Source organism: Myxine glutinosa, chromosome 2, assembly GCF_964187855.1.
Source record: "Myxine glutinosa chromosome 2, kmMyxGlut1.1, whole genome shotgun sequence".
Classification (NCBI taxonomy): Eukaryota; Metazoa; Chordata; class Myxini; order Myxiniformes; family Myxinidae; genus Myxine; species Myxine glutinosa.
The window spans coordinates 221,651,409-221,664,500 of record NC_136262.1 but is presented as its reverse complement, the minus strand read 5'-3'; the positions used below and the strand labels follow the sequence as shown (position 1 = coordinate 221,664,500).

The 13,092-nt window shown below is 47.6% G+C and overlaps 1 protein-coding gene across 1 annotated transcript in view; it reads right to left on the bottom strand.

Moving 5' to 3' along the window:
- The window catches only part of LOC144890841 (uncharacterized), an 83,226-nt gene that overhangs the window by 32,744 nt on the left and 37,390 nt on the right, over positions 1-13,092 (bottom strand). Inside the window, exon 5 of the mRNA XM_078772700.1 lies at positions 865-988. Coding sequence (XP_078628826.1) covers positions 865-988 — 124 coding nt within the window. The remainder of the gene's footprint in view (positions 1-864; positions 989-13,092) is intronic.

Below are 13,092 nucleotides of genomic sequence, written 5' to 3'. Positions count from 1 at the left end.
TTTAAAAATTTTCTATGAAAATAAATGGATGAACCATGTTGATAAAGGGCATTGTCCTGCGCAGTGGTCTCAAATCGGTTAACCATGTCAACTTTATCATCACACATCTTATTACCTCGAACACTATCGCATAGATTAATCGGGCACTCCTTTTGCTCATACTAAAAACTGCAGGATATATTATAACGCTGACATTGCAATCTGTTTGCATTTGCTTATGAAGTCAAACAACTTGTTGGTAAGATTACTTTGACCAAATGAAACACCTCGTGTGGTTGACAAGAGGTGAAACACTTTGCCTCATCAGGAACAATGTTCATATTAAGGAAGCAAGGACGTGGTTACATCAGAAGGTAAGAGAAGGAAGGCAAAAGAGTAGATTGTGGAAGAAAATGGAGGGTTTGGGAATTCAGAAGAGGAGGGGAGAAAATATTTAACAATGTTTTAAAGGAAAGTTGGGATTCAAAGGGGTGGGGGGTGTATGTTGTACGTGGAAATAAAAAGTCAAAAAACAAATGCAATACAAATTGTGCATAATTTGAGGATGTAGGAAAAATATGGATCTGTTGGGAGAAAGGATGCATTTGGACGTCTCTCACAGCTTTTCTTGGTTAATGATATTAGGTGCAAATATGTTGGGGTTTACCATTCATTCACCAAGAATAGATGTGGAGATGGTGTCCCAATGCACCCCATGTTAACCTCACATACAGTATTAATACTTCCTAAAAACAATTTCAATGGCATATGTACCCAAGAGATGCTCCATGTGTACTACCCAATGATAGTGTCAAAAGGATATTGACATACCATGAAAACAATTAATGTTGCATTTCCATGTTATTGTAGCAAGAGAGCACATACCTGCGATTATCTTGCAGTACTTGCTCGGTGCAAGTCGATGTGCTGCTAAAGCTGGGTGAAGATACCGCCGTGTACGGCTTCGAACCTTTCCAGGGCTTTTCACTTGACTGCCAGCCTCTTTATCCTAACAGGCAAGGAGGAAGAGATATGATAATACCTCAATGCCTCTTGTGAATCTGGGCCATTTGCCATCCAAATAACTTTCAGCTATTAAACTGCCCCCACCAAAGGACAATTTACAATCTATAAAAAAAACACAAATATAGGACACTGTACAGCGTACAGGCCTATTATTTGAACATCAATGACTTTAATTATACCAGACCATCCATATACGTTGCTACAGATCCCGACAACAAATCTACTCAGTGGACATTGACAAAAGTTATTTGTGCAACATCTAAATTGTCATTCGTGTAAATAAAGAATGCATGGGGCATGGGACATTCCAAAAAAAAAAATTGAACGCAGTGCAAATATAAATATAAATACTGTCAGACCTTGACATTTGCGATCCCAACATTTACGCACCCCGCGTATTCGTGGTTGATAAAATGCGACCTGCTTCTACATTTGCGGCCCCATGATTCATGTATTCGCAGTTTTCACAGGCATATTCACGGTTTTTCTGACCTGCTTCGACATTCGCGGCCTTGTGTTTCCCATATCTGTGGTTTTTCACGGGATTTTTAATTTTTCCCAAATGAATCCCAAACTGCCAGGAACCTATCACCCTTTTTCCCATTGAAACACATTCTCGGATTCGACATTCATGGCATTTTTCAAGAATGTATCCCCCACGAATGTTGAGGTTCCACAGTACTTATTTTTAGCTCACCTGGAACGAAGTTCATGGGAGCTTATGCGATGGCGCGTTGTCCGTCCATCCGTCAGTCCGTAAACACTTGAAACGTCTTCTCCGAAACCACTGATGGGATTGCGACCAAATTTGGCACAAATTATATTTGTTGTATTGTGACTAACATTTGTTCACAGCATTAAAAAAAAATAGGGGTCTAAGGGGATTTAACTAAGGACCAGGGTGAAAGTGGATCCAGGTTTGACCCCCCAAAATAGGAACTTGCTTTTTCCCCTGAAACTACGCACACTATATCGATGAAACTTGATCACAACCTTCATCACCAGTGATGTACCGAAGTTTGTTCACGGCACTAAGAAAATCAAAGTCTAAGGAGGTACTAGCGCACAACGTGTGCCTCACCACACGTCATTTCAGAGGGATAGGCATCTTTGATCATTTTGTTGTCTTTTGGGTCTTCAGGGTATTTTGGGTCTTCAGGGTCTTTAAGGGTCTTCAGGGTATTTTGGGTCTTCAGGGTGTTTTGGGGTCTTCGGGTATTTTGGATACTTCGGGTCTTTAAGGGTATTTTGGGTCGTCAGGGTTCTTGGGGGACTTAAAGGGTCATCAAATGTCTGAGGGGTCTCAGCAGTCTAAACGTAATTAAGAGGGTGTTAATTTTTTTGAAGAAGAAGAAGACGTTTTAGTCGCATATAAACATACATACAAACAAACAGACGTACACGTTTGCTCTATTATAATAAGATATATATATATATGTATATATATATATATATATATATATATATATATATATATATATATATATATATATATTTATATATATATATTTATATATATATATATATATATATTTATATATATATATTTATATATATATATATATATATATATATATATATATTTATATATATATATATATATATATATATATATATATATATATATATATATATATATATATATATATATATATATATATATATATATTGTAACGAATTTGAGAAGTGTAACGGATTTGAGAAGTGTAACAATTTTGAGAAAGTGTAACGAATGTGAAAAGTATGGTTTTGTTGTGTGTAACTGACCCTCGTAATGTAAAGAATGGTCGCAGCTCGTCCTCTTAGTTAATTCCATAAACCTACACACAGGACACGATATATCCTTTTAAATAGTTAGTCCCTTATTCTCCGTGTAGGCTAAGGATGTGTTTCCCACTAGTTTGACTCTTCATTGCACCGAATTAAATAAGAGTAGGCCCTCCGACGCCCCATGGCAGCTTCCAAGTGCCAGGTTTGCACTTAGCTGCAATTGCCTCTTTAGGCACTTTGCTGCATTTCCATCTGCCGTCCACTGTGCTGCATTTGACTCCATTACGCACGAGGTAACGCCGAAGAAGAAAGGCGGGTCTCCACCTCGTCATAGAGGGGAGGAGTAAGTCGGCCCCGCTCATCCAACCCAGAACAAGGGGTTTGGCTTGAGAGGGCGGAGAGAGAACGTTTGGGGAAGGTTCGAAAAGGGTGAAGGGCGGGGCCTATATAACCCGCCGCGGGACGCTCCCAAGGAGATACGAGATGAGCTTTTACGGAGATGGGTCCAGGAGATGCGCTGGAGACGAGCAGGTGTGACCGAGCCGCCGTGAAACGTGCCGCGCTGCAGGAAAAGCGGACCGGAGCAACGCAAGGAGCGCACGAGGCAGCAGTACAGAGAAAGGAACTTCGCCCGCGCAGTTTGGGACCAAAGCTCGGCTTCTTGACGGCGGTGCCTTCTGGCCCGACCGTGCCCAGTACCCGCTGAACCTTCCTTGCCTCTAAAAGCCACCCATCTCCAAGCCATTCATTCCTGCCTGCATTTCCCCGTGTAAGTGTGATCGTCCGTCTGTCTTTAACGTTGTCCTGGGGTTTATTAATTAAGCTTGTATAGGTAAGCTAAAGATTTCACTGTGTGCCTGCTCCTTCCATTTTCTGTATATAACCAACTGCTCTCTTTGCTTTGGCTTGTGAAAATAATAAATAAAACCTGTTATTCCTCCGTACGTCTTCTTCTTCTTCCTCTTTACATTCGGTCGCTTTAGAGTTTTCCACATTGAATAGCTGTGGCGCGATCGGGCCAACGTTTGGGTGAATCGGGGTAACTGTTAGGACGCGGTGCCTCCGCTCGGCAAACAACATCTTATCCGCGGGCCGTAACAATTGGTGTCAGGAGTGGGATTCGGACCTGAAGTGTTTAACGCGCTCAAAATTACAAAGTACCGAAATTGCTTTTGTTTTACAAAACCCGAATTTTGAAATCGCGCCATGGCTGGTCAAGGCGACGGGATGCCGGTGGGAGAGATAGATGGGGTAGAATCGACCCAGGACCTCGGGGAAATGTATATGGAGGAGGTGGTTGAGGAGGTATCAGGCGCACAAAATGGCATCCTCGCACACGTGGGTGTAGCGGCACCAAATTTTGCCGCGCCCGCGACCGTAGCAGCGCCACCGGTGGATTTGAACCTTTTTATGATACAAATGAAGGCCCTTATGGAGAAGAATAGTGAGCAAATGGGGAACCGGATGGATGCTCATTGTGAGCAAATGGGGGCAATGAGGGACGAAGCGAGGGCTGATAGTGAGCGAATGAGGGACGAAGCGAGGGCTGATAGTGAGCGATTGGGGGGCCAAATGGGGGGCAAAATGGGAGAAATGGGGGGCAAAATGGGAGAAATGGGGGAACGGCTAGAAGCTAAATTTGAGGGATTAGACAACGGGATAAAAGAGGTAAAGAATGGGTTAACGGGGGTGGAAAATAGAATGGCTGCCCAGGAGAATGTTAGAGGGGGTGAAAAATGGGTTGAGGGGGCTAGAAGATAGAATGGAAGGCAAATTGCGGGAAATAGGGGAGCAATCCGCCCGAGAAATTAAACAAATGGGAGAGCAGATAGAGGAGGTGAAAATCGGGGTAGAAACCAAACTGGATGCTCAGAGGGATGAATTGGGACAGATGAGGGTGGCATCTACAAAAGAGAGGGAGGAGATGAAAGAGGAGATACGACGAGGTGTAAGTGAGGAGGTCTCGGGGGTATGCGAGGAGGTAAAGCGAGGTGAAAAGCGTATGGAGAAAGAGGTGAGGAATAATACGGCGAGGTTACAAGGGGGAATAGAGGGTCTGACGAGGGGAGTAGAACAGCTGACGGTGGGACAAAAGGAACTCGTGGACCAAGTGGAAAAGAACACTGCAATAATCGGGGGGTTAAAAGCGACACAAAAGGACATAAAAAATGAATTAATAGCGACACAGAAGGAATGTCAGATGGTACATGAGGGGTTGACGAAGAAGTTGGAAGAGGTGACAGAAGTAATGGAGACGAAGGACCGAGAGGTGAGGACGCACATAGAAACGGTTAAAGTGGCGTTAGAGGAAGAGATAGAGGGGGCGCACCGGGAGATGAAGGAGGTAAAGGAAAAATTAGAGGAGGTGGAAGAAGGGGTGAGTGAAATTAAGAAAAGACGAAGGGAAACTAAACAGGAAATAAAGGAGGAAGTGATGGAGTATGTGCAAGGTCTGTGTTCAAATCATGATGATGTGTTCACTAACCAAATAAAGAGTTTGCAGGTGGCGGAAGAGGTGCGGAGACGAGGTGCCAAGGTGAGTGGCGATATACGTGGAAATGTACATGATGTGAGGGGAGCTTCAGTCGGCTTGGGGGTTGATTTGGATCCGGGTGTTCGTGAGAGGCCGTTGTTGAAGTGTGCGACAGGTACGGTGTGCGAAGGAGGAGGTGTGCGAGAATGTCCGACTCGGGTGTGTGAGGAAAAAGTGCGCGCTGAGGAGTGAGTGTGCTGTCGAGAGTGAGTTGGTCGTAGCGCGTGTGCGAGGGAGCACATGGAAGCGCGGTGTGGTGAGTGTTACGGAGGAAGTAACGGGAGAGTGTGCGAAAGAGGGTGCGCGAGGAAGGTGTGTAACGGACGGGTGCATGGGGAAAGAGTGCGCTGTCAAAAGTAAGGAAGAATGCACACCTGTGGTGAGTGTTACAGAGGGTGTAACGGGAGAGTGTGCGCAAGAGGATGCGCGAGAAAGGTGTGTAACGGACGGGTGCATGGGGAAAGAGTGCGCTGTCAAAAGTAAGGAAGAATGCACACCTGTGGTGAGTGTTACAGAGGGTGTAACGGGAGAGTGTGCGCAAGAGGATGCGCGAGAAAGGTGTGTAATGGACAGGTGCATGGGGAAAGAGTGCGCTGTCAAGAGTAAGTGAGAATGCACGCCTGTGGTGAGTGTTACAGAGGATGTAACGGGAGAGTGTGCGCAAGAAGGTGCACGAGAAAGGTGTGTAACGGACAGGTGCATGAGGAAAGAGTGCGCTGTCGAGAGTAAGGGTGAGTGCGCTGTCAAGAGTGGTGGTGAAAGTAGTGAGAGTGACACGGAGCGTGAGTTGGTTGTGACAGGTGAGAGAGGATGTACACCTGGAATGGAGGGATGCACACCTGGAATGGTAGAACGCGTATGGGAATGCATGCTGGCGTTGGTCGTGAGGCACGTGGTTGGGTGTGCGAGTGAGAGCACACCTGTGATTGTCACAGAGGAGGTGACCGAGGAGGGGGCGCGAAGAGGTGTGTTGGTGAGGTGTGCGAACGACGAGTGTGTGCAAAGGTGTTCGGTGGTCAGGTGTGTGACCAAGTCTGTGAGCGAAAGAACGAGTGCAATAACGAAGCACGCGGGGTGTACGGGCGGCGTTGGAGCATCGAGCTCAGTGAGGGTGAAAGGGGTAGCGTATGCGTGTAAGCATGCAGGTGAGGCATTGGCGGTAACCGGGTTGTGTTTTTTTTTTTTTTTTTTTTTTTTTTTTTTTTTTTTTTTTTTTTTTTTTGTATACAAGATCGAGGCTCGTGAAAGAGCGAACATTAATTACACAGAAAGACAAACCGACACATAAAACATATAACATAGGGAGCGGTAGACAAGATGGGGAGAGAGGGGGAAGGACACAAACACAACATTTGAGAGCAGGGACCGAGAGACATGGAGACATCGAGAGATCTGAGAGAGGGCGAGGGCTTTGGGGGGGGGGGGGGCGTGGGAAGGGGGCAGTGGGAGAGGTATAAAACATATGGACACTGCCAGGACTTCCAGGAAAGAAGTTGGAATTTCAAACAAGGTGGATCAGGGGTGAATTAGCGGGGGTAGAAAAGATCAAGGTTTTGGATGGGGGAAGATAAGAGATGGTGGTGAACAGCTGTTTTAAAGACCTGGAGGGAGGAGTGGGATTGAAGGGAGTGAGGGAGTTTGTTCCAGAGGCGGGAGAAAAGAGGAATGAAAGAGTGAAGGTGAGCGGAGAGCCGAGATTTCGGCAGTTTAACCATCAGAGGGTTGCTGGCAGATCTTGTGCGACCTGTAGGAATATTTGGGGGACAGAGCACAGAGAGAGCTGGGGGTGCAAGGCCGGAGAGGAGTCGGTAGAAGACAGAAAGACCACCTACCTGCCTGCGGTGAGTGAGTGAAAGGCCCTCAGAGATAGCTTCATCGCGGGAGATTCCAATAATTCTGAAAGCTTTGGTTTCAACAGCGTGAAGCCGAGCTAGGTGTGAGGCAGGAGCACCGGCCCATAGGGGAGAACAGTATTCCATTGAGCTGCGGATGAAAGCCTTGTATGTGGTGAGGAGCTCAGGTGTGCCGAGGAAGGACTTCGCACGACGGAGGATGCCCAGTCGGCGACTGGCTTTGGAGGCCAGCTTGGAAATGTGGTTTTCCCAAGAAAGATCATGGCAGATAGTGAGACCCAAAATCTTGAGCGACAGAACTTCTTGGAGAGGATTGTTGAGAAAGTAGATGGGAGGGTTGTCCAGTCGATCTTTTCGGAGAGACATAGTAAGAGTGTGAGATTTGTCAGGATTGAAAGACATGTTCCACTTGTTTGACCAGTCTGTGATTTTGTCCAGGTCTTCAGAGAGTGAGGAGGCAGCAGACTGCCGATCTGAGGGAAGAGGAATGGAGCGGCAGAGAGTGGAGTCGTCAGCAAAGAGATAGAGAGGATTTTCGAGAGAGTCAGAGAGATCATTGATGAAGACCAGAAAAAGCACGGGGCCCAGAACACTGCCTTGGGGAACTCCAGCCTGAACAGGAAGAGGAGATGAGAGAAACCCATTCAGGGCCACACGTTGACGACGATTAGAGAGGAAGTCCGCCAGCCATGCGTGGAGATTTCCATGGATACCAAAGGAGGAGAGTTTGGTGAGCAGAGCGGGGTGCCAGACCGTGTCGAAGGCACGTGATATGTCGAGGGAGACAGCTCTAATTTCCTGTTTGGCATTGAGGACCTCCATCCATTGTTGAGACAGCAGAAGCAGCATGTCCAGAGTAGAGTGACCTGGTCTGAAACCAAATTGATGATCAGAGATCAAGCCATTGGAGAAGAGGAAAGATTTCATATCAGAAGCAATGATGGATTCCATGACTTTGCTGATAATTGGGAGAAGGCTGATTGGTCTGTAGTTGCTAGGATCTGTTTTTGCACCTTTTTTGTGCAAAGCGGTGATGTTGGCTGATTTCCAAGCAGATGGCAGTTGACCTTGAGCAAAAGAGAGGGTGAAGAGAACAGAGAGAGGGTGAGATAGAGCAGCAGAGCAGGATTTTAGGACCCGTGGGCTGATGCCGTCGGGTCCAGTTGCAGAATCAGAGTCGAGGGTTGACAGAAACTTTTCCACCTTGTCAGGAGGAAAGGACACGGAGTCCAGGAGCAGCAGGGTACGACTGGGTATGGTGGGTACCGAGAGGGATGGGTTTGGGACACAAGATTTAGAGGCAAACACAGAGTTGAGGCATTCAGCTTTTTCACGTGCGGAGTCAGCTGTGTAGCCGTTTGAGGTAAGGGAGGGGATGGAGGGGGAACAAACACCAGAAACGGATTTGACCAGACGCCACCAGGATTTGGAAGAGGGAGACAGATAAGAGAGTTCGGTCTTGAGAACGGAGAGATATTGTTTCCTGGCTCTCCTGAGGGTGGACACACACTTGTTTCGGGCTTTGTGAAAGGAAATGAGATTTCCTTCCGTTGGATTTGCTTTCCAGGAGACGAAGGCAAGTTGTTTCTGGGCAACAGCCTCACCACAAGATTCCGTGTACCATGGACGGGAGGAAGGGTATGACAACTGAAGACGAGATGGGATAAATCTGTGCATGAGAGAGAGCAATTTACTTTGGAAGAATTCCCAGGATGAGTTGATGTCAGAGGTGGTAGAGATGGGAGACCAGTCCAGATGATTGATGGCTGCTTGAAGACCGTGCCAGTTGGCCTGAGTGAAATGCCAGACTCGTCGACGCTGAGCAGGCTCCCTGAGGATGGTCAGAGAGATGTCCACTTTAACAAGGACATGATCAGATGATCCGATCGGAGCAGAAGAAGAGCAGCAGACATTTTCAGGGAAGTTAGTCATAACCAAGTCCAGAAGAGAAGATGTTCCGTTGACTGAGATCCGGGTCGGGAAATTGACAGATTGTGTCAGTCCCAGTGAGTCGCAGAAGTCCTTTGCTGAGGAGCCATGGCTGGTGAGAGAGGTACCCACACCCAGCCAACTGGCATGATGACAGTTGAAATCACCACATATGAGGAAGAGAGAGTTGGGATGAGTAGATAGAAGTTGGTCCATATCATCAGACAGCGAGATGTAGATGGAGTCATCACTGTTTGGTGGACGGTACAACACACATATGAACAAGAGGTGGGAGCGAAGGGGAAGCCGTAGCCAGAGGTATTCCTGGGGGTGAGGTGGAGAGAGTGCAGTGCAGGGCGAGTGAGGAAGAGAGTTTTTGATAAAGATAGCAACCCCGCCTCCAGGACGAGGCTCAGGTCTATCATACCGGAGGAGGGAGTAGCCCGGGAGAGATACTATGGAATCAGAGACATCATAAAGGAGGAAAGTTTCTGTTAAGCAGATCACGTCTGGTTTGACAGAAGCAACCTGTATGGAGAGATCAGTAAGTTTGAACGAAGGCCCCGGATGTTTGACGTCCATACCGTTAATGAAGAGGAAGGGGGAGCATCAGATACAGAACAGGGGGGAGGAGGGGTAGGGTAAGATGTGGAAGAGGTGGAAGAGGTAGGGAGAGCTGTTGAAGGTGTGTCAGAGATTTCAGAATAGCTCGGAGAAAGGGAAGGATGGGGCGGACAAAAGGTTTGATGGTGATTGGGTGAGCCACAATGAGGTGTTATTTGAGGAGGGGGAAGAGCGAGGCAGAAGGTTGGGGGAGATGGAGGTGAGAGTTTGAAGGGGGAAGAAGCGGGGAGGACGCTTTGAGGAGGGGGAGTGAGAGGGGGGAAATTGAGAAGCAATGAGGGTGGGGAGATTTGAAGGGGAGGGGTGAGGGGGGAGTTTGGGAGGGAAGGGACAAGGGGAGGGATTTGAAAGGGATGGGATATGGGGGAGATTTGGAGGGGAGGGGTGAGGCAGGAGTCTAGGAGGGGAGGGGCGAGGGGGCGTCTTGGCGGGGAGGGGTGAGGGGGTAGTTTAGGAGGGAGGGGGCAAGGGGGGAGATTTGAAAGGGATGGGTGATGGGGAAGATTTGGAGGGGAGGGGTGATGGGGAAGATTTGGAGGGGAGGAGTTATGGGGAAGATTTGGAGGGGAGGGGTGAGATTGGATTTTTGAAAGTGTACGATTTATGGGAAACGAACATTTATTGCAAAATGAGTTTCTTGTGACCTTCGAGTTAAAAATACGTTTAAGGACGCTGGATGGAGGATGGAGTGCAGGAGAGTTTAGGGAATGTAGAAAAAAGGCACTATAGGAGATGGATATTTTTTTTGGGATGAATTGATTTGGTGAGCAAGTCGAAAGCAGCCTTTTAAAGAAGAAGAAGAAAAAGGTGTTATAAAATATGACGGAATACATAACTTGAGGGGAAAGTGTAAACATTGAAGGTTAATGAGTGAAAACTATCTGGGGAAATGGGGGAGAAACACGTGGTCGAAGAACGAACGAACGAATAAGAATGAATAAACGAATGAGAACAGAGAAGGAAATGTTTTTTTTTTTTTTTTTGAGTTGAGATTTACACAAGGAAGTATGGGTGAAAAGACTGGGAATACAGAGAACGAAAGTTATTGGATCACAAACGACGGACCACTGAGAGAAAAACAAAGCCTCAAGGTTGTACAGTGCACACTGTACAAGGCCTTGCTCGCGACACGGCAAACAGACGATCAATTTATGAAAGATAAACACCGAGAAACAACCAAAGTTGCACACAATAACTTCACACACCGAAAGATAAATACAGTTTCGACAAAATACAATTGTGAACAGACTTAACTTCGAAAAACGTGGAGACCGTGTGGAGCTTCGAAAATCCCTGCCGCCGTCTCCAAGATCTCGCGAGATCTCAATTGATCTCCAAGATCTCGCGGTTAGAACGACATTTAGCCGAATCGGGCCCTCGGTGCGTGTCGGGCAGCTTAGCGTGCCGCGAGGACCAGCGGGGATCCGAACCACGGCAGGTTCGAAAGGACCGCCGTATGTGATCCACGCTGGGCAGCGTTTGGAACGGCCGCGTCCGTGCTCCACTAGGCGGAGCGGGCAGCCCGATAGGAAGGGTCGTCATGGCGACCCCTTTTTGTTGAGGCGTTCCGGCAGGTCGAGATCGGGCAATTGGATGGCCCCGTGCCGAGGTGGTGCGTGGGATCTCGGCCCGGGTAAGCGTCCTTCCCTGCACCGAGTGCCGGATGCATCCAGCCGCCGGCACCAAACAACCCGCATTCATTGCTCGGCTTTACGAAGCCGGGCTGTGGAAGTGAATTGGCGCACCGAGAGGCACTAGTGAGTGGACTGTGATGATGGTAATAGTGATAGTGATTTGATACGAAATTTAGAATAGTGAGTAGAATTGGCAGTAATTGGAAAATTTTTGATTTGTGGAAATTGGACGAGCAAAATTTATAGTAAGAGATGCCCCATGTGATGGGATGGCCAATCCACCATCCCTCACAGCGGGGGCAAAGGAGCACTAGTTTATGGGGTTTATGGCAGTGTAAGCTCGCCGAGGGAGGGTTTGGATAATGTGTAGGGACCTAGAAGATGACCTTAGGTGACGTTAAGATTAGGTAGTGACAATGACACCTGTAGTGGGGACGCAGGTAGTTTAGAGTGGATGATAATGACGAGGGAGCGCAATAGTTTAAAGGGACGACTGGGAAGCGCAAGTTTCAGAGGGGAGTAGTTAGATGAGATGATGCCGTGTGTTTGAGGATTGGAAGTGTATTGTGAAAAGTGTGTAAGGAACAGGTGTGATTGCACAGGTGTGCAACTGAACAGGTGTGTGGAGCAGTGTATGAGGGAGTGATAGTGATGAGTTGTGCTGACCAAATGGTCCAGGAAAGAAGGAGGGTGCAGGTGGCACCAGGTATGATTGCACAGGTGTGCAACAACAGGTATGAAGAACAGGTGTATGGAGAACAGGTGTATGGAATAAATGGTCTGGAATATATGGAGTATTGGAATGGATGGTCGTGGAGTGAGTATGATGGAAACTATGGAGTGGAGTGGATAGTGTGAAGGTGTGAGTGGGGGAAGGATGGACCCCCATCACAAATACCCGGGGAGGGTAGTGTAAGTGTTAGGTAGAGGGTATAGGTAAATTGTGGTTGGATATTGGCATCTGTGGTGCGTGGTGGAAGAATGGTATTTGGATGGGTGCATTAGTGTTATGGAAATGGCTGGGCGTGTAGCCTGTTAGTGTGTGTAGTTGGTTTGGACACTCCACCACTGTGAGGATGTCGGCCAGGTGAGGCCGCAGGTGGGCTCTGGGAGCCGGTAGTTGTGGATGGGGCCCGAGGATCCGGAGGACGGACCCGGGTAGCCCAGTGCCAGGGGGCACCGAGTGGGGTGGCAGAGCCAGGAGGGGCCTTCCCCAGTTAGTTAGGTTAGGGTGAGGAGCTAGGTAAGCTCGGGTGGCAACTACAGTGGTGGAGGTGTGCAGGTGGGTAGACCTGCTGGGAGAGCCACACGACCCAGTCCTGAAATTGTGCAAGGGCACAGGGAGTTGATTCGGGGGAGTGAGACCCCAAATTGATGAAGCACCACAGTTTGGTCAATGGGAATTTGGTTCTTAAAACCGCATAGAGTAAGATTGCCAATGGATTGGCAGGGGAAAGACCCCGGGTAGTGTAAAGTGTGTTAATGTCATTTAGAGGATAGTTAGGATTAAGAATCTCCTTGCACCATCGACATCCACTCACCTGAGGTGACGCTACTCCACACCATGCCATGGATGTTTTGATTATTTTTATTGTGCAAATATTTTGGATTGTGAGATGCATCATGACGTGGGTGTGACATTGTGCTTTGTTGTTCCATCTCTCCCTCCTCATGAGGATTGATGATGGCAAATTTTGGATTAGTGGGAGTGAAGACGAATTTGGTATAGGGGAAATATGGGGAA